The sequence below is a fragment of the Schistocerca nitens genome, chromosome 2, assembly GCF_023898315.1.
Source record: "Schistocerca nitens isolate TAMUIC-IGC-003100 chromosome 2, iqSchNite1.1, whole genome shotgun sequence".
Taxonomy (NCBI): domain Eukaryota; kingdom Metazoa; phylum Arthropoda; class Insecta; order Orthoptera; family Acrididae; genus Schistocerca; species Schistocerca nitens.
The window spans coordinates 3,797,501-3,820,422 of NC_064615.1; the positions used below are offsets into that span (position 1 = coordinate 3,797,501).

At 37.9% G+C, this 22,922-nt stretch overlaps 1 protein-coding gene across 3 annotated transcripts in view; it reads left to right on the forward strand.

Moving 5' to 3' along the window:
* Positions 1-22,922, forward strand: part of LOC126235665 (ATP-binding cassette sub-family C member 4-like) — a 359,166-nt gene that overhangs the window by 293,877 nt on the left and 42,367 nt on the right. For all 3 annotated transcript variants that reach the window (XM_049944386.1, XM_049944385.1, XM_049944387.1), the window contains 2 exons: positions 5,931-6,054; positions 16,018-16,188. In XM_049944386.1, coding sequence (XP_049800343.1) covers positions 5,931-6,054; positions 16,018-16,188 — 295 coding nt within the window. The remainder of the gene's footprint in view (positions 1-5,930; positions 6,055-16,017; positions 16,189-22,922) is intronic.

Genomic DNA, 22,922 nt, shown 5'->3' on the forward strand with positions numbered 1-22,922 from the left:
TTCGGCAAAAATTCGATGATGGAAAAGGCACAATGAGCCAGAGCATTATCATGGTGTAGCACCCGACTCCAGTCTTTCCACAATGCAGGCCTTTCCTTCTGCACCTTTTCACACATTTGTAGTATTCCTGGTTAATTGTCTGTCCTCCAGAGGTAAATTTATGATGCTCAGTACTGGTAGAATCGAAAAAAATCACCATCATCATCTTCACCTTCGACCGACTTAGCCAAGCTTTTGTAGGTCGTGGTGAATCTGGAATCTTCCAGTGTGAAGACTGCACTTTGGTTTCAGGATCATATCCATATACGCACAATTTGTCACATGTAATTACCCTATTTAACAAATCTGGGTCATTTTTAGTCCTATTAATCAGTTCTTGGGGGACCCTTCAAGTTGGTATTGTCTCTGATTACTTGACAACGCTTTTGAAATTGATTTTGCGGGCACTCGACGCATGTTCAGATATTCAGTTTATTTGACTGAACTGCATAGAAACTTAAATTAAGTTCATCAGCCATCTCCCTAATTGTGAGTCTACGATCAGAGCACACAAAGTCGCGAACTTTCACAACATTTTCATTTGTTTTTGAGGTGGAACGACGGCCAGACCATTGTTCATCTTCAAATGATTCATGACCATTTTTAAATCTGGTGAACCAGGCAAAAGCATTTGACTGGCTCATACAATTAGCTCCAAAAGCTTTTTTTAATAGTTCGTAAGTCTCAGAAGCTGATTTCCTGGTTTTAAAACAAAACTTCACACAAACTCATTGCTCTGTTTTTATGTCCATTTTCACGCAGACAGAATCCGGCAACAAGCTCTAACAGACCTGCACTCGACCAGCTGTCACAACGAACTGAATAAAGGAAATGCAGTTTCCTGTCAAAGAGCATTCAAGGACAAGGCAATGACTTGCTCCGCACCTCTGTGTACCTGTCCACCAAACCAGTAAGCAGTAGCGGATCCATTCTTAAAACTTTCCAATCACACCTTGTATATTTTATGTTAAGTTTTGCTGATAGTGATACTGATGCAGATGAAATTATAGGCTGCAAGATGCTTGTTCTATATAAAATAGATGAGAGCTAGATAATGATTGAGATGCTCTGGAGCAGGAAAGATTGGGGAATGTGTATTCACTTCCTCAAAACTGAAGTTGCTTGTTCGTTTTTGCTGTTTCTGACAGCTTTTTCCAAATGTTCATTCACATTTTACTGAAAATGACCCTGTTCTGTATGTCTGTCTTAACTCTACTCATAAGCCAATATTTGCCTCTTGTCCTACTTGGTGTTTTAATTGATGTGCAAACTCCAACTACCATGAACTGAATAATCGAGGAATCAGACCATTTACATTTCACATCAATGTTCCACTTCATATCACACTGCCATGACCAGTATGAAATGTTTTTCACAAAGATAGCTCCCAATTTTGCATCAGCCACCTCTTTGTTTTCCAGATTGATCTGCAGGCATGTTTTCTGCCATGATAATGGCATGTTCTGCTATGTGCCTCTACTACAGACTGTATTTAGTCAGTTGACTAAATGTCGTCTATGAAGAGATATAGGTTAGATGTGGAATGAATATTTCAGAATGTAGAAGAGTGGGTACTGTTGCAAAATTCCTTAATATATTAAAATTTTGTGCCACACAAATAGGCCCTGCTCAAAGCTGGATTACTTCATTTTTCCACAGACACTGCTTTTGTGGTCACAGCTATGAAGCATGACACATGACCTGAATTCATAGCTTCAATTGAAGCTGTGAAGGTGAGTTATGAGTAACATTTGAATTACATCGACCATAACAACAACTGCCTTGAAACACAGGAGTCCATGTGTGGGTTCTGGTCTTGCACACAGTTTTATTCTGTAAAGGCACTTTGTTATTTCAAGTGTTCAGTGAACCTGCAGTTGTGGACATGACAGACCAACATGCTAATCTAGAGTCTGTCTGTACCATCCAGAATCTGAGCCACAATTGAGTCAGCAGAAGAATGCTTAATCACCATGATAATGGGAAAAAATGACTGAGAGCCAAGATCAAAACCATGTTGTAATTTTTATTTAACTGTCTTGATTGCAAAGTTTTTTTAATGGAATTACAGGTTTCGGCTATGTGACAGCCACCTTCAGAATCTGTCAAACTGCTTCACTGCGACAAGTCATAACATGTCAAAGTAGCAGGAGTTACTCATGAGGTACTGTGGGAAAATATATCCTGCATTGTGGCAATCAAAAAATTTGTGCATTACAAAAGCTCCCATTGACAAAGTATTGAGAACCAGGCATTTTTTGGTTAAAAGGAAACTACCAATAAATTTACTCACTGCATCACCCCTCTGTGACTTTTTCCTGTTCACTTAAATAAAGAGGGTGCTATAATGAAAGCATTCTCAGAACACAGAAGAGCTGAAGCAAAGATAACTGAACATGTGAAACAGCATTTAAGGAAATGTTTACTTTGATCTAACTGACTTCCCCATAATAATGCTTGATCATCTAATACAAAACAATGTGTAATGGAGGCATCCAGCAAGAAAGTCATTCATTGCCATTCATGTACATAGAAGAAGGAAATTCTAATCACTTCTGACCCCAATCTCATCAGTGTATTGTTATTAACTATGAAGTTTTGTTGCTGGTACCAAATTATCGCCGGCTGGGGTGACCAGGCTGTTCTAGGCGCTACAGTCTGGAACCGCGCGACCGCTATGGTCGCAGGTTCGAATCCTGCCTCGGGCATGGAAGTGTGTGATGTCCTTAGGTTAGTTAGGTTTAAGTAGTTCTAAGTTCTAGGGGTCTGATGACCTCAGAAGTTAAGTCCCATAGTGCTCAGAGCCATTTGAACCATTTTGAACCAAATTATCTACACAGGGTGTTACAAAAAGGTACGGCCAAACTTTCAGGAAACATTCCTCACACACAAAGAAAGAAAATATGTTATGTGGACATGTGTCCGGAAATGCTTACTTTCCATGTTAGAAGCTCATTTTATTACTTCTCTTCAAATCACATTAATCATGGAATGGAAACACACAGCAACAGAACGTACCAGCGTGACTTCAATCACTTTGTTACAGGAAATGTTCAAAATGTCCTCTGTTAGCGAGGATACATGCATCCACCCTCCGTCGCATGTAATCCCTGATGCACTGATGCAGCCCTGGAGAATGGCGTATTGTATTACAGCCGTACACAATACGAGCACGAAGAGTCTCTACATTTGGTACCGGGGTTGCGTAGACAAGAGCTTTCAAATGCCCACATAAGTGAAAGTCAAGAGGGTTGAGGTCAGGAGAGCATGGAAGCCATGGAATTGATCCGCCTCTACCAATCCATTGGTCACCGAATCTGTTGTTGAGAAGCGTACGAACACTTCAACTGAAATGTGCAGGTGCTCCATCGTGCATGAACAACATGTTGTGTCGTACTTGTAAAGGCACATGTTTTAGCAGCACAGGTAGAGTATCCCGTATGAAATCATGATAACATGCTCCATTGAGCATAGGTGGAAGAACATGGGGCCCAATCAAGACATCACCAACAATGCCTGCCCAAACGTTCACAGAACATCTGTGTTGATGACGTGATTGCACAATTGCATGCGGATTCTCGTCAGCCCACACATTGATTGTGAAAATTTACAATTTGATCATGTTGGAATGAAGCCTCATCCGTAAAGAGAACATTTGCACTGAAATGAGGATTGACACATTGTCGGATGAACCATTCGCAGAAGTGTACCCGTGGAGGCCAATCAGCTGCTGATAGTGCCTGCACACGCTGTACATGGTACGGAAACAACTGGTCCTCCCGTAGCACACTCCATACAGTGACGTGGTCAACATTACCTTGTACAGCAGCAACTTCTCTGACGCTGACATTAGGGTTATCGTCACGGCACAAAGAATTGCCTCGTCCATTGCAGGTGTCCTCGTCGTTCTAGGTCTTCCCCAGTCGCGAGTCATAGGCTGGAATGTTCCGTGCTCCCTAAGATGCCAATCAATTGCTTCGAACGTCTTCCTGTCGGGACACCTTCGTTCTGGAAATCTGTCTCGATACAAACGTACCGCGCTGCGGCTATTGACCCGTGCTAATCCATACATCAAATGGGCATCTGCTAACTCCGCATTTGTAAACATTGCACTGACTGCAAAACCAGGTTCGTGATGAACACTAACCTGTTGATGCTACTTACTGATGTGTTTGATGCTAGTACTGTAGAGCAATGAGTCGCATGTCAACACAAGCACCGAAGTCAACATTACCTTCCTTCAATTGGGCCAACTGGCGGTGAATCGAGGAAGTACAGTAGATACTGACGAAACTAAAATGAGCTCTAACATGGAAATTAAGCGTTTCCGGACACATGTCCACATAACATCTTTTCTTTATTTGTGTGTGAGGAATGTTTCCTGAAAGTTTGGCTGTACCTTTTTGTAACACCCTGTATAATATAATTGAATAGAATACATGTTTGAGGAGTATCATATGCTGTTGTCATACTTAGAATATGGCAAGTATGGGGTGACAAAAGTCATTGGATACTTCCTAATACCATGTCAGACCTCCTTTTGCCTGGTGTAGTGCAGCAACTTCACGTGGTGTGGACTCAACAAGTCATCAGAAGTCCTCAGCGGAAATACTAAACCATGCTGCATCTGCAGCCATCCATAACTGCGAAGTTGTGTACAGACTGATGTCTCAATTATGTCCCATAAATGTTTAATGGAATTCATTTTGTGTGCTCTGAGTGCCCAAATCATTAGCTGAAATTGTTCAGAATGTTCTTCAAACCAGCGAACAATTGTGGCCCAAAGACATAGTGCATTGTCATCCATAGCAATTTCATCATTGTTTTGGCCACACAGTTACAGAGCCACCAACAGCTTGCGGTAACATGCCTGACGCAGCTTGTAAACCGAGATTGTATTCAACCGAGGTTATAACTAACTGTATGAAATACGAAAATGTATTGCCTCCTTTCCTAGATGTAAAACGTATTGTGTTCCCTGAGAGATACGTAAAAACTGCTTCTAGCAGTGTTTCAATAAAACTTTGCCTCGTTAACAACTTAGGTCCATGGCTTTGTGGAGTCTGGGCCACACACAAACTCTATCATCAGCTCTTACCAACTGAACTCATCTGTCCAGGCCACAGTTTTCCAGTCATCTAGGGTCCAACCAATATGCTCAAAGCCCATGAGAGGCACTGCAGGCATTGCTGTGCTCTTAGCAAAGGTACTCGTGGCAGCTGTCTGCTACTATAGCCCATTAACACCAAATGTCACTGCAGTGTCTTAACAAAATCCTTTTTCATATGTCCCACATTGATTTCTGTGGTTATTTCATGCAGTGTTGCCTGTCTGTTAGTAGTGACAACTCTACGTGAACAGAGCTGCTCTCGGTCATTAACTGAAGGCCACTGGCCACTGCATTTTCCGTGGTGAGAGGTAATGCCTGAAATCTGGTATTCTTGGCACACTCTTGACACTATGGATCTCGGAATACTGAATCCCCTAATGATTTCCAAAATGGAATGTCCCACACATCTCACTCCAACTATCATTTCGTATTCAAAGTCTGTTAATTCACATCATGCAACCACAATCACGTTGGAAACATTTTCGCATAAATCACCTGAGTACAAATGACAGCTCCACCAGTGCACTGCCCTTTTATACCTAGTGTACATGATCCTATCACATCTTTATACATGCATGTCACTATCGCATGACGGTAAGTCCACAATCTCAAAATTACTTAATTCTTTCAGTGTGGTTGTTAGGTGTATTTCTATAATTTACAAGTACATACAAGTTCTTCAACTGCTTTTACTTGTTCAAACTTTTATTGTTCACTAGATGTTGTGTGATTTGGCTTTTGAAAACTGTTCTAAAGATTCTGTAACTTTTTTTTTCCACAGGACTTGCACACTTCATCTTGGTACATGAGTATTGCAGGCAAGACTGCATTTGGATTTGTTCTTGATGTGCTTAGTGCAATTTTTGTGTCACTTGTGATTCTCAGCTTCCTGACAGTTAACACAGGTAGGTCTCAGTTATCATTCTTTCTTTTGATACCAGGAACCAGCACAAAAGCACTTCTCTGTACTGCAGCTTTTGTTACAAATTCAATTCTGTTACAAATGATGCAGTCATGTTGAATGAAGGTCATCCAGTGGTTTATATCATGTTTTAAGTTTTAATGTAAAGTGGGCACTGTATTTTTCAAAACTTTATTGTTCAATGTATAGTTTTCAGACCATACAATTAGTTTTTGAGGAAAAATTTTATTCAAAGAGTTATATAAACCATAAGCACTCCAGATTTCAACCCAACTAATTATTATTTGTTCTTGGATCTACATATATTATGAGAAAGCCCTCATTCTCCACTTTAAAACAAAGTTTTACTTTTTCTGAAATCTTTGTTTCAAAACCTATTCCTATTAAAAATTATCATGTTCCAGAACATTCAAATCTTAAAGTGTTAACCTGTCGAAACTCCACTGATATAATTCTGTAGCCATCTGATTCCAAAACTGTATGGTTTTCCCAGAGTAGCATGTTAATTCAGTAAAATATTTCAGTTAGCAAATTTGATTTTCCAGAAAATACTTGAAAGTCTTTGCAATCCCAGTACACCTTAACTTCTACTACATAAAAAATAATTATTATTTTGTCATTTTTAGATTATACAGCTTACAGTTAAACAAATTACTTCATTTTCTTATGTGTATATATATTGTAACTCTTCAGGCTTTCCCAGCGAGATTTTGACATGTGGAATAATAGGGTCTACTGCCGGATGTTTGTGTCGCTCTGGCACAATATTTCGGCCACGTAACTCGTTGCCTTCTTCAGGTGCTACCTGATACCACCTTGGTCTGACAGCTTATTTTTCTTCTTCTCTTCCCAAAATATCTTCATAAATTCACTGTGTTGCTTCTTGTGTTCCTCTGTCCACTGCTTTCTAGTGTTTTTTTATTTTGTTTTTATTTTTTAGCTTTCGCCACAAATGTGTGATTTGTAACTAAGATACCAAGGACATTTTGTTCTCTGATAGTATCTTCTGTGGCATCTTTTTCCCATAAGTCCTGCTTAACTTCTTCTAACCAAATATCTGAAATTATTACATTAGTAGTTGTTAATCTAGTGTCATCCATTCTGTAGCTGTGACCATGGAACTTCAAGTGTCTTCTCTGTACTGCAACAGTGAATGTATCTAGTGCTGTGTATAGGTTCATAATTTTTCATCTAATCTATATGCCATTAATATTAGTGGGACTATAAAGTTTTCTTAGAATTTTTTGCTCTTCCTTTGCAGTTTCATCAATTTTTGAATGGCCTCCTAAATATGTAGTTTCGAGGCATACCGTACTTCGGGCAAGAAAACTGTCTTGTACGCCAAAGCTTCAATTAAGCAATATCAATCGTTTATTGTAGTGATTCCATATTATTCTGCACACTTTCTGGCGTTCAGTGGCTTTTTCTAAATTGGCTTTACTGTCTAGTCGAGATGCTAATATTATTCCTGTGGGATATTTAAAAGAAGACACATGTGGAGAAGACACATGTGGAATTGTCCCATATTTCATTTGTAGTGGAAATCTTCTGATATTTTTATGTAAAGTTTCCACCAAATGAGACAAAAGTGTTAAAAACAGTCTTGAAAATAAATGCACAACCACTTACTATAATAGCTTACCAGTCCCTTCAATAAGTTTATTTCCCAGACACAGCTACGTATGCAGTAGTTAAGCCACTATTCAAAAAAGACACAAAAGAACATATACAAAACTATCATGCAATCTCTCTTCTTCCATCACTATAAAAAATAGTTGAAATGGTAGTCACCATACAAATTCAAAATTTCATAGAAACATTTAAAATAATCTCAAAGAATCTGCATGGGTATCAAAAAGGCAAAACCACAGTATCTACTATAAACCATTTTGTAGATAAAATTAGCTCCTCTCTAGGGAATTCACTGTAGGCAATTCACTGCATGCAACAGGAATTTTTTGTGATCTGTCAAAGGCCTTCGATAGTGTGAGTCACTCATTGCTACTCTGTAAACTGGAAAAATATTGAATTAGGGGCACTGCATTAGAATGGTTTAAGTCCTACCTAACCAACCATAAGACAAAGAGTTGTTATATCAACAGATAGGTGAACTTATGCTTCAAACTGGAAAATATTTCACAAGGAGAACCCCAAGGTTCTGTCTTAGGTCCCGTGCTGTTTCTGTTTTACTTATATGGTCTACCTCTTAACACTGAGTTTCACTCATAGAAAAAGTACATACCTGGTTTGATTTAAACGGGTTAAAATTAAACATGCAACAGACTCAGCTAATGCAGTTTGAAACAAAACAACCATACTCAAATAATATTCAGATCAGTCACAGAAACCAGGATTTGCAAACAGTTAGCTGTGTGAAATTCCTAGAATGCAACTGGATAAAAATCTGTCATGGGGCTCACATATACAGTACCTTGCAAATAAAGTAAGTAGCCTAGCATTTGCAATGAGGACACTGTACAATGTTACCAGTATGGACATAAGAAAAGTGGTATATCACAGCTACTTTGTATCAGATATAAGGTATGGAATTGTACTTTGCAGTAACTCAAGCCATATGTGTTGTATACTAAAACTTCGGAAAACCATCATTACATCGCACTGTAGGGTGAGGAAAATCATGTCACCTACTCCTAAAATATCTAAGTATATTCAGTGTTTCCTCACTATACATTTCTGAGCTGATTATCTTTGTGCATAGTAACCCTGATTTATTTGCAGCAAATCATTTTCAACATGATTACACCAGAAATCAAAATAATTTTATGCTGCCCATCCACTGTTCAAAATTTTATGCTCAAACACCATGGTATATGGGTATGAAAATTTATAACAAAGTGAAAGGCAGAGAATTGCTCAGCATAAAATTAGAAGAAACACTGCAAAAACCTTATGTGATAAACTAGTGCAGATATGTTATTATTCACTAGAAGAATTCATGAATGACTACCTGAAATTTTGAGCAGGAGAGAGCAAGTACTTAGGACTGTTAATTTTTTTAAGTTTGTTACTTTCTAAGAAAAACTATTAATTGCTTAATTAATTAATTAATTAATTAATTATCCAGTAAAGTATATTATATTAAAATGTTGTAAGAAAAATTGTAAATCAGTTTTTGTGTTTTGAGGAGCCTCCTCTATGTTAAGTATATGCCTTGAAACTATATGGCACAAGACAATAAACTTCTATTCTATTCTATTATATTCTACTCATTTCAAGGCCTGTCTTTGATGCTATCTTGTGTAACTTCTGTATGGCATACTTGGTTTCTGCACAAGTCTTAGTGAAGACAGCTAGACTGTCAGCAAAAGCTTTGATTCTCCGTCTTGAGGTCCTGATGTTTATACCTATAATATCTTTCCCCCATTCTCTGATGACTTGTCTAACACAGTGTTAAACAGAAGTGAGGAGAGGCCATCTCCTTGTCAAACAACTGTATGTATTTCAAAAGACTCGGACATTTCACCGAGGAGCTTTACTTGAAATTTTGTGTCTGTAAGAGTCTGACAAATTAGTATGCTAGTCTTTCTATTTAACCTGAGCTTTTCTAAAGTGATCAAAATGATTTGTGTCAACAGTCATACATCTTCTTGAAATACACTAAGCTTAAGTATGTGATGGTCCTTCAATATATTCTGTTGTCTTCAAACAACAAATCTGCTGAGCATATGATCTGCCCTTTGTAAAGTCTGCTTATATTCGACAATCAAATAATCCATTTGCTGCTCAACTCAGTTTAAGACATTGGATAGAACCCCATGTATAAATGCTGGAAGAGACAGGCTCCTGTTATTGTTGGGAGTCTATTCTATCACCTCTTTTATACGATGGGGTTTAATAGCTTTCTTCCTAAACTTGGGAATCATGTCAGTTTTCCATATTTCTGCTAAAAGTCCACAAATTCTTTTGATGAGGTCACATCCTCCTATTTTTAACATGTCTGTAGTCATGCCATCCTCTCCTGGTGCTTTGTTATTTTTAAGTAATTGAATTATCCCTCTTGTTTCATGAATTGTTGGGGGATAAGAGTCTGGGTTCGGTACAATTTATTTTTTTTTCAGAATGCAATCTTTACACTGGAGTATCACAGTCCAGTAAATTTTGAAAGTAATCAGCAAGTTTCATGCTGTTTTTTGTCTCATGCTGTTTTTTGTCTCTTGCTTTCCATTAATTTGACAGAAAAATAATGTTGGTCTTATAGATGTTTCATTTTGTTTTTCAAGAAATCCTGGTCTATTTCCACGAGTCTGTTTTTGTTGTAGGCATGTGTTTCACAGCAAATTTTTTTGACATTGATTTATGTATCTTCAGAAAAAACTCCCTTCTTTCAACCATTTGATGTTCTTTCCCATGATGCCATGCTTTGTTTCACTTATAGAAGGGTTCATCTCAAGTTCTACTCCACCATCTGTGTATACATTTCATGGGTGACTGTTCTAATTTCATGGCTGATGTTTCTAATGTGTTACTACAACCTGGCTGCTCCTTGGAATATTGTTCTTGTATATCATGACCGACAGCCTCGGCATTTTTCATCAGGCAGTCTGTACCAACTCTTGAAGTTCGTTCCTTTTGATCTAGCTCTGTTTGGTTTGAACTTAATTTTGTTTTGTGTTAAGCAGTGATCTGAATCAACCGCTCTCTTCCATACTCTGACATTTTGAATTTAATGTGTATTCTTTGTACAAATTGCCACATGACAAGCTGGAATTCTCCTAACAATAGATTAGGTGACCACCAGGTTTTCTTTTTGTGTAGGGATCTCATAAGCTTTGCAGACATAAGATGCAGCACAAATAATGTACAGAAGATTATTACATGTTCTCCATTCATATTTGTCTGCCCATGCACTGGATGAAATCTTAGTAATGACCTGAATTTCTTCTCCATGCCATCCCGTGCATTAAAATCACTTAATGAGATTTTCACACAGTGTTTGGGGATCTTGCTTGTAGTTTCATCTAGTGATTCCCAAACATTTTCTACTTTCTGAGGTTCTTTCTTGTTATCACTGTTATCACCCTCTTTTATGGGTCTATGGAATGAATAATTAATCTAATCTAATCTAAGTAGGAGCATGAGCATTTATTAAGGAATATGCTTTGGTGATTGATTTCCCTGTAGTAACTGAATTCTACTATTTGGGGATGTAAAGTTGGTAACTGAATCTAAAATCATTTCCATTACTGCAAAGGCAGTCCCAGGTATTGATAACTTGCCTTTGATTGTTATGGTTGGGTACATTTAAATATCCTGAAGTCTACTGATTCAAAATGCTTTTCATCTTGGAAATGTGTTTCATGGATTGCTAGGATTTGAATGGCGAATTTTCCTGGAGTGTTGGTCAGCTGTTTAAGTCTGTTAGTTTTCAGCAGGGTGCTGATATTAATAGTGCCTAAAAAGTTCTTTATCTTGGAGTGAAGGGATTTTGAGAAACTCTTATTCTTCTCCACATGATGTTCCCAATCTCACAGAATCTTCTGATGATCAGGAACAACTGGACATGTGTCTGGGACCTGGGGTAGTTGTGTTTGTAGCATTTGTTCCATTATACCAATTTTACAAGTATAAGGGGGAGGGGGGAGGGGACATGATCACAAAATTACAACTTGATTCTTGAGATCAGGATGTGCCTCTATATGTTTTTTGGCTAAGTTTTGTTTGGTATTTGAGAGCCTTTCCACCACTTGTGTGTGCCATGTAGGAGTATCACCTCTCTCACTGCTATGACAGGGCAAAAAGTTCATATAGTGTTTTTTATATTATTGGAGATTAGTTACTGTGTTTTACACAGTTTCATAAAAAACAGTTCTACGTAACATATATAAATAGGCATTGTGTACAAAGCATCATTAAATCAGCAGTTATCATTCAAAGGTTGCAATTACTATACAAGTTCCTGATTAGCAGTTGATCAATAAAATATCTATGTCAGTCGACCACTTGTTTAACTATAGATGACCACTTGATATATTTCATTAAGCTACTTAGAGGCTAAGTGGGTTGCCCACCTGTGTTATGAGATTTGTACAGTTCAGTACAGTTTATGAGGTAATTGAAGATTTGCAGAGAGAAATAACGTTTTTATATCAATTAAATGGCATATCGTTGGTGTGTTCTATAATATAATCTTTAGTTTCAATAAAATACTGGAAAATTATTTTACAAGATGTCGATGTGCTTCATTAAAAACCTGCTCATGCTGTTCACTCCAGATTAAGTATGTGGTCATGAGATAACAGAAAAAATACATAATTGATCTGACTGCATTATAGTACAGTACTTTCTCAACCTCAGATTCTTTTTCAATGGATAATAAATGCACACAAGGATCAGCTGCAGCACTAAAACCAATTGAATCACCCTTTCTAAAATTTTGAATTGTTCTTCTTATGTAAGCAAGTTGATGTATTCACATTTTCCTTCTTGCACAGTCTCATTCGACTTCCACTCCCACAAAAACTTTATGAACCGCTTTCCTAAACTTTGATCAGATAAGCTCACCATCTACAAATACTGGTAACATAACAACTTTGCCATTGTGCCATGGAATAAACACAGGTCAGCGTCATTCACTTCAAAATTAAACTGCAAAAGAAAAATTATTTGTGTCAATCACCAGCCCTTCAAGTATTTCCATGTAGGTTTCTCCTTCAAGGTCACTTGGCAAGAAGGTCTCATTGTATGAGAGTTGATGCCATAAATCTTGTTTGAAGCCTCTTGCACAAAAGCTGTGCTTTGTATCAAGTGTTTGCTTTTTTTGTCAGACAAGACAGTGAAAGTCCAATATGAGTCAATAACTTGCTGGCTGCAGGTTTTAGGAATGATCTTCAAAATTCTGTTCTCCTTGTGAGGCTCTAGTTCCTCTGTAATCAACTTTCTCCCAGTGTTTCAAGTTGGAACTGGAAACTGCATCCTTGAAGCTGTTAGGAACATGATACTGGATGAAATCAACTTTAAAAATGGATTACAGTCGAAAGTGTTTGTAATCCACTTTTAAACTACTTTTAGCAAGACCTCTGTATCTCCACGAGAAATGGTCTCAAAAATTACTGAAATCAACTTTGTACCCCGCTGGTGTATGAATGGCAGAATAATCTCATAGCCCTGTTGATTGGATTACGTTAGTTTCATGTTCCATGGATCATTTGCATGATAAATCACAATGATGTGGAACATGTCATTTTACATTCTCATCACAAGTTAATTTGTAAACGTGGCTACATGCTGAACATTTTCCTCTATTCATTTATTTTTGGGTTCCCTACCTCAAACAGTAAAAACAAAATCATTATAGGATCACTATGTTGTCCACCTGTCTGTCAGTCTCTCTTTCTGTCTGACTGTTAAAAATCTTTTTTCTCAGGAAAGAAAATGTAAATTAAAAAAAAATGTCAAATCAATGCAGTTAGAATACATGGCCATTTATATCACATATGTTGATACAAACTCACTTTTCAAAACCTGTAAGGTACTTCCCATTGATCCAGGATCACAAGTCTAAAAATTGTTAATTTGCAATTATATCACACACAAAAATTGGTTGTGTGATTTGTTATCCAACTGTCTGTCTGTCCATTTGTTAAGACTGTTTTTTCTCAAGAAAAAAAAGGCAGTGATGTTCTTTGAAGCACATTCTCTGAAATGAAACAAATTCTTTTTGGTAGCTAGTATGTACAGAATGATTTCAAGGTGTCCCTCACACCACTTGCCATTATCTTCTTTGTTGACAATGACATTTCTCATACCGGTGACTTGCCATTCTTTATTATTGCTGAGTGATATGTGATCTGCAGTTATGGACCATCCCTGTTGAAAAGTCAAGTGACGCGGTGCACCATCAGTCATATTTTCAACTGATTGTACTCGAGCCATTTCATGGAAGTCTCTCATGATGTTTTCTCAACATGACACATTTTGTCCAATTAGATGATAAATCCAGAGTCAGATTTATCTTTGACACTTTATTATTCCTCCATGTCTTGCTTTTTCTTCAAGCACTCCCAAGCTAAATTACCTTTTTCTTCTACTTATGCACATTACCATATGTAGAACAAGAGGTTGTGACATCATTGAACTTCGTCAAGTAAATATTTACCATTTCGTGTTATGGTGTAGATATGTGGGTGGCATACTACTATGGCACGAAGGACAATTACTGTGAGTTTGTCAGAAATCTGAATAGAGTCCACAAAAGCATCGAGTTCACTGTACAGCATAGTGAGAAGGGCATCGGCTTCCAGTCCATCCTAAGCAGACTTCATAATGTCACCTTGTTACATGAAGCCTTTGATAAAGAATTTCATGACATCCTTCATATTTCCCAGGTCAATTGATACGACAGAAATTCAGTGACCAGTATTATACTTCACTAAAAATACAGGTTTGGTGTTGGATAGGGACTGGGAGAGGTTGATACAGTATGGAGGGAAGATGGGTAGGAGAAAGGATACACAGGCTGCCATGGGATTCTGTATTATGGTAAAATTTTAGAAATATTTTGTAAACATCTCAGGGCAAAAAGTATAAAGTAGAAGACTGGTTTTCTTTATCCTTGGCAAACTGGACAAAAGAGGAAGACAATGAGAGAAGACGCTTTGTCAAAAATATCATGCCACAGGGGTTTATTGTATCCAGTGTGACAATTGCCTTAAGTGTTACATGGGGTAGACTGGCTGTAGGTTCAATGTGAGGTTCAGAGAGCATGAAAATTTTAGAAATTCAAGGTCTGTCTTGGATGCCCACTTTCAAAGTATGGACACACTGTGGTCATTATGCCTAAAAATAAAGAACTTTACATAGGAAAGAAAAGAACCACATACTTAATGTCTTAGAAGAGGTGGAGATATGCATGGCATGTAATTGTATCCACAACTCATGCCGAATAACCAGATCGACCTACAGCATGGGGGCATTTTATTGAATTTTGACTGTCTTGCAAGAGCCTAGTGGTTCCTTTAACCTGGTTTATTACAGTTTGTTTATCTCCCTTGTTTACCTTTACGCATTTTTTGGTTTTGCAACTTCTTTTCCTTCCTGTGTATTTGATTGTGCCACCACTTTGTGTCCAATGTAATCTGCTCTTGCATCTGGGTCTGTCCTCTAGACATTACATACATGGTATCTGCTTGCTGTGTCATCGTCATTTTGTCAAAACTGATGTAATGAAGCCACAACTTCCGTAGTATGTTTAGAGTTAGGGGATGACATTTTGGTTTGTCCCATCCCATGTCACGGTGGCACTCTTTGGGCTAGTGACTCACGTGCCTTACACTTTGCTTCACCGCCTCACTCCACGCATGCTGTGCGGTCAATGGTTGCTTTGGTTCACCCGTATGGCTCTGTGCTGTGCTGACTTGCTAGTAAGCCTTCTGGTTCTTACCTCAAGTTCAGCATCTCACTTTTGCTCTTTGGTTATAGGCAGACCCTTGTTATATGGCATAGGATGTTTTCCACTGCCCAACTTTATATTCACTGACTATCTAATCTACAAACATTACAGTTTTAACTATGAAGATTGGCCATTCTATAATCTCTGCCACGTTGTTTACCATGTTTTAATTTTTATAAGTACACTTGTGTTTTTATCTATTCTCATAATTAGGTATTACTTTGATGTCTAGGTGCTCAGTCACTATCACTGTTTATTTCTTGTTGTTTAGATATGCGTCTGATGCTGTGGCTATAAGCCAGGATACTGGTAGTGCCGTAATAAAATTAGTTCAAGATACAGCTGTTTGTGGAGTTCTTGCTATAAAATGTTAAAATTGTTTATTCATTTGCTTAAATGTGAACTGGATATTATCTCTACTGCATGAATATTTCGATTTGTTACTGCTATCATTTGTGTCTTATGATATCTACTATGTATCTCAATGTAAAAAATGTTAGTGTTGCTTTTAATAATAAGATTGTATATTCTTTGCAGGTGCTTTGAGTGGTTATGTTGGACTTGCTATTGCCCATTCACTTATTCTTACTGGAATGGTTCAGTATGGCATTAGACAGATGACAGAAGTTGTTAGTCAAATGACATCTGTTGAAAGAGTTCTTCAATATAACAACATAGAAAAGGAACCTTCATTTGAGTCAGAACCAGGTATTAGATAAAAACCACAAATTCACATTGGCTAGTGTTTGTAATGATGAGGACATTAATTCAGAGTACATACATCTATGGCACATGGATGATAAGTGTCAACACCTCACAAAGTGCCATATGATATGACCCTGAACATTTAAAATCAGTTTTTGTCAGTTTGGCAGAAATTCTTAGGGAAAAAACTATACAGAAAGTAATAAAATGATAATAACAAGACATTCTGAAAATGTATAAATCATTACTCTCTATACTGTAAGATAACTATCCTACTCTGTAATGGCAGCATGCCTTAGCTAATACTGATAGGGTTCAGAATTCCTGAACCACTGGTTCAAACAACAGCCTGTAGCTTTTAATGTCCATAAATATATTGTTCATAGTTAATGGTTAACTAATACACTGCTTTGTAATAATATGTTGACTTATACAAACATTCCCCATAAACAATTCCACTTAATGTCACTCATGTTAATGACTGAACTATGGAATAACAACAATATGGATAGCTACTCACCGTGTAGGGAAAGTATCGAGTCACGGACAGGCACAATGAAAAAGATGGTTAAAATATTAACTTTTGGTCAACAAAGTTGTTCTTCTGAAATAGAAAACACACACACTCACACAAACACAACTCACATATATATGGCCTCTGTCTTGGGACATGGGCTCCAGCAACCAGAGGCAGTGGCCCTGTATGTGTGAGTTGTGCTTGTGAATGTGTGTGTGTTTTCTATTTTAGAAGATGGATTTTGTCTGAAAAACTGGCTCCTACACAAAGGTGAAGTGTATCTCCATATGCTTTGCATATTCATGGAACTCACAATTACTGGTCAGATATATTAAGCTTGGATCACAAACTTGAGGAACGTGTACATCTTTCAATTACACCATTTCACTGAATAGATGCATAAACAATATGACACCTTTTACAGCTTCACTGGCAAGTACAAACTTAGTTTTAATTTTTGTAAGGACACAAAAACTTTCCATATGCTTGTGTAACTTACTTGCTCCACTACTCTGCCTGAGTAGAAGTTTGTTTACGGGGCAGCAAGTTGGTTCACTGGCATAGCCAGTATCAAAAACATCTTCCAGTTCTCTTTACAATACAGCAGCTCTGTACTTAAATGCAAGTTATAATGTAACTTTGATGTGTTCTAAGATACCTTTAACCATTGAACAGTAATTTTTTTTTTTTTGCTTTTTCCAGAAATTGTGATCCATACTTTATAGCACAATAAATGTCCTGACATGTTGCAACTGCTAGGTAAATCCTATATTGCACGGCTTCACGGTAGCAAGCTTTAGTTGACATATCTCACCAGTGCAAAAAGTTTTGAGTGTGGATTAGTAAAAAATAGAGAACCATTAAGATGTCAGCTTTAATGCATCCAGTGTTCTACAAGTCACCCCCCACTTGAGTACAACACAAAGAATCCTCATACAGGCCTGTGGAACTATTACAGAAATCCTGATGTGGGATATTGTTCAACTCATATGTCACAAGGGCATGAATGTCAATTATCTTATCAAAGTCCGCAGCTCGTGGTCTTGCGGTAGCATTCTCGCTTCTTGCGCACGGGGTCCTGGGTTTGATTCCCGGCGGGGTCAGGGATTTTCTTTACCTCGTGATGACTGGGTGTTGTGTGTCTTTCATCATCATTTCATCATTATTGACTCGCAAGTCACCGAAGTGGCGTCAACTAAAAAGGACTTGCAATACGGCGGCCGAACTTCCCCACATGGGGCCTCCCGGCCAACAATGCCATACGATCATTTCATTTCATCTTATCAAAGTGCTGACTCTTTGTGTGAATTTCTGCACTTTGTCATTTTGTGGTATGTTTGTACTTATGGAAACAACAGTTAAATACCATTTAATGTTTTATCAATACAGTATCAGACATGCGTGGTTGGCCATATTTTCATGAAGTGTGAGAGTTGTAGGCAATGTTGATGATAACTCAACATTATAGAAATGCATAAGATGAGACAGTTGCTGAAGAAAGACAGTAAATTGAAAAATTCTATGGTGACAAAAATGGGGGAGCCTGGTGAATCATAATGCAAACTATTTTGGGCTGTTATAAAATCTTTGGCATCATAAGTGGCGAGCTGATTAAGAAAGAAGTGCGCAAAACTACAAAACTGATCTTCCTAAATGGACCAATCCAACGCAAAAGCAAGGAAATTGAAAATTCTGCAGTTAACATCAAGCTTTTATTTCGTGTTTTGAACTGCAAGACTGCCAAAGAGATTTGAGATAAGCTACACAACATTTACGATGCTCACTCAGCCAAAAACATTGATTTGCTTAGCCACAGATTTCATAATAGTATGTGAAAAGTGTCCAGTGGTATACAAAGCCATCTAGACAAATTTGATGAAATACAAACTCAGCCTTATTTGTTAGACAAGCCAACTGATGATGGTGACCTTTGTGCACTATTTTTGCAAATTTTGCCCAAAGAGTTCATTTATATTTATATTACATGGCGCAATTTACATGCTGGAGAGAAAACATGGAATAAGTTACAAAAACAGTGTTTAAATTATGAACTGAGAATAACAGATCATGATGTTGAAGATACTGGTACAGCAATGATGTCAAAAATGAAGGTTAATAAACAGCAACAATCAAACTTCACACAAAGGAGATATAACAAAAATGTCTGATTACAAAAGGATTGAACATAGAAAACACTTTTGCGGCAAAGTAGGTCGCTTGTTAAAAAGATGTAAAACAGGTTTGGTTTGTTCTAAATGTAAGAAAAAGGGCCATCAATAAAATGAGTGTTGAGAAGGAAGGTTGAATGATGAGATGCTATAATTTTTCTGTAAATATAAATGAACTGGACTATGGCAAGTGGTGCATTCACTGTGATGTGACACCTCATCTAATAAACAAACACATTGGTACTAAGATTTGGAACATTAAACATACAAACATTGACTGGAAAGGTGGAGGAGATGGTAGACATGATGGAAATAAGGAAGTTAGACCTATTAGGGTTAGCTGAAACTAGATGGAAAGGAGAAGGAAGGAGAGAACTGAGGAAAGGCTACCGACTGTACTGGAGTGGAAATGAGGAGGGAAGGAGAAATGGAGTCAGAATAGTAGTAAGAGATGGATTAAAAGAGAGAGTAAAGAGATAATTGATAGGATGGTGAAGACCAAAATATCACTCAAGGGGACGACCATAGAGGTAATACAAGTGTATGTGTCGCAGGGGGGTTGCACTTCTGAGGAGAAGCAAGAGTTTCAAGAGGAAATGCAGAAGCAGATGAGAAGGAAGAATATGATAGTAGTGGGAGATTTAAACACACATGTTGGAAGAGAAAGACAAGGCTGCAAAAGTATGCTTGGACCAGAGGGTTGGGGCTGCTGAATTGAGGAAGGTGGAAGACTATTGGAGTTCTGTCAAAGGAATGGCTTGCTGGTTGGGAACTCTTGGTTCAGGAAAAAAGAGAGCCACAAGATTACCTGGTACAGTCAAGACTTAAAGGAAGCATCCCAAACGATGAACCAAAAATGGTAGAAGAGGAATGGGGTAAGTGCCGCGGAAGCATGTGGGAGGACAAGCAACAAAAAGAGATGGAAAGAAAACCCTGGTGGAATGATAAAACAAAGGATATAGTACAGAAGAAGAATAGATCCTTTAGGGTATGGTTCCAGAAGAGAACAGTAGAGACAAGAGAAGAATATCAGGAAACAAGAAAGAAGCAAAAAGAGTGGTGACGAGGGAAGAAGAAAGTGGATGGAACAGTGGACCAGAATGATGGAGTAGGATAGTGAAGGTTTAAATATGTGTTATATTGGATGATTAAAAGTGAGAGGAAGAACGGTACGACAGATTATGCTCGAATGGTGAACAAAAGTGGACAAAATGTAGGGAATTAGGAGGAACTCAAGAATATGTGGAAGGAGTATTTTGAAGAATTCCTGAACCTGAATGGAGACCTGGATGAGGAGGAACAAGCAGATGAGAAAAAAGAGGAGGAACAGCAAACATAAAAAGACCTTAAATGGGGAGAAGTGGAAGAGGCATTGGGCAAGATGAAGGGAGGGATGTCACCAGGTCTGGATGAGCTAAGTGTAGAGATGGTGAGAGCAGCAGGAGGATACAGTGGCTATATCAAGTGATGAAAATTGTGTAGAGACAGAAGATGATCCCAGAAGACTGGAAGAAGGGAATAATTGTTCCAATCTTTAAGAAGGGAAATAGAAAAGAGTGCAAGAACTATTGGGGGATAACATTGATGAGTCATTGTGCAGAGATTTTTGAGAAAATTTTGAAAGCATGAATTCAGGCAAAATTAGGAGGAGGAATGAGAGAAGAGCAACATGGCTTCATAACAGGAAGGTCCACAGTGGATTGCCTTTTTGCTGTAAGACAACTGTAGGAACAGCACTATGAAATAGAATAGATCTACTAATGACCTTCCTGGACATTGAAAAAGCATATGATAGTGTACATAGAAGCAAAGAGTGGAAAGCCCTGGAGAACAGAGGAGTAGCAAAACAGATTATTTGGAGGATAAGGGAAATGTACCATGGAAGTACGAGCTGTGTGAAAGTGGGAGAAGAGAGAGCAGCTTGGATTGAACAGAGGAATGGCTTGAGGCAGGGAAGTGTACTTTCAACATTACTCTTCATTGTAGTGATTGACAATATAATGAGTACAGTAGCACAAGTAATTGGTGAAAGGAAGATGAAAGCTATGGTGTTTGCAGATGATTTGATGATTTGAGGGAATAAGGAGGAGGAAGTACAAGAGCAGTTGGACGTATGGGAACGAACAGTACAAGAATATGGGATGAAATTTAGTATAAGTAAGATTGAGATGATTATCACAACAAGAAAGAAGGAGAGAAGAACAACAGGATTAACAATCGGTGGGGAACAATTGAGGAGAGTGGAGAGTTTCAAGTACCTAGGAAGCCTGATACAGGAAGATGGAAAAAAACAACAGAGAAATAAACGAGCGAGGGAGAAAGGTAGAAGCATTTCATAAGAGTGCCAGAAGCCTTATGGTAGACATGATGTACCCCAAATCAATAAAAAGGTTATATACCATTCATACTATGTCCCAATCCTGACATATGCATCAGAAACCTGGGTTATGAAAGGAAGAGAGAAAAACAAAGTACAAGCTAGTGAGATGAAATTCTTGAGAAACAGTATTGGAGTGACAAAGATAGACAGGTTAAGAAATGAGAGGATCAGAGAGTTAATGAAGGTGGAACCATTACAGGAGGAGATAGAGAAATCAAGGTCGAGATGGTATGGACACGTTAAGAGAATGGAGGAGAAGAGGATACCCAGGAGGATACATGAGATGAAACTGAAAGGAAAGAGACCAAGGGGAAGATCGAGAGACAGATGGCTGAAAGGAGTAGAGGAATGCGTGCACCTTCATCATGTTTGATCAGTAGATTTCAAAAAATGTTCAAATATTTTAGCTTTAATCTGCTTAAAAATCCATTGATGAAACCCTTTTATGATTCCAGTAGATAGTCCATTGTTAACACGAAACATGACCATATGCTTATCTTTAGCATAAATGTGATAGCATGAACACAGTCCTACCCTGCTTTTGATTAATGCAGAATCAGGCACCATAATTTAAACTGATGATTTCAATATTTTTTATATTATTTGTCTTTTTAGAGTTCTCATACTCTGCTGGTGCCATTATTAAATTCTTCCAGCTATTTCTTATTAAGACCATTTAATAATGTTAACCTTACCTTGAACTTTGTTGTAGGTTTCTAACATTTATCAGCTACAATACTCAACACCGTCTTACTGTGTTGTACTGAATGACTGGACTGAATGTTTCATGTTAATCAATATATTCACATTGACCATAACCCTGAATAAATAATTGGGCATTATAGTAATAAATTTCCCCATCAGCACCTCATTTGACATGAAATACAATAATCAGAACCTGTCTTCCATTATGTTGGTAATTCTGTCAGAGACCATGTAAACTTCTCCTCCATTCCTTCTTTTGTTGCTGGTTTACAATTACTCTAGTCTTTTGACTTGGTTGCTGCAGAACAGTTTTTAGCATTATCTACTTCTGCTACCATACATTCAGTATAATTTTGTCCCTATTTTTGAAGCTGAACCAATATTCTTCATGAGACCCTGATGCAGGTTACTTACAATGAAGAAATTGTTGGTTCATATTCAGTGATACTCACTTGCAGATTCATACATACTCAGAGCATCAACCACGAAAGTGTCTAGATTTTATACGGGCATACTTCCCTCAGCTTTACTGTATGTTAAATGATGATGGCATCCTCTTGGGTAAAATATTCCGGAGGTAAAATAGTCCCCCATTCGGATCTCCGGGTGGGGACTACTCAAGAGGATGTCGTTATCAGGAGAAAGAAAACTGGCGTTCTATGGGTCGGAGCGTGGAATGTCAGATCCCTTAATCGGGCAAGTAGGTTAGAAAATTTAAAAAGGGAAATGGATAGGTTGAAGTTAGAATAGTGGGAATTAGTGAAATTCGGTGGCAGGAGGAACAAGACTTCTGGTCAGGTGAATACAGGGTTATAAATACAAAATCAAATAGGGGTAATGCAGGAGTAGGTTTAATAATGAATAAAAAAATAGGAGTGCGGGTAAGCTACTACCAACAGCATAGTGAATGCACTATTGTGGCCAAGATAGACACGAAGCCCATGCCTACTACAGTAGTACAAGTTTA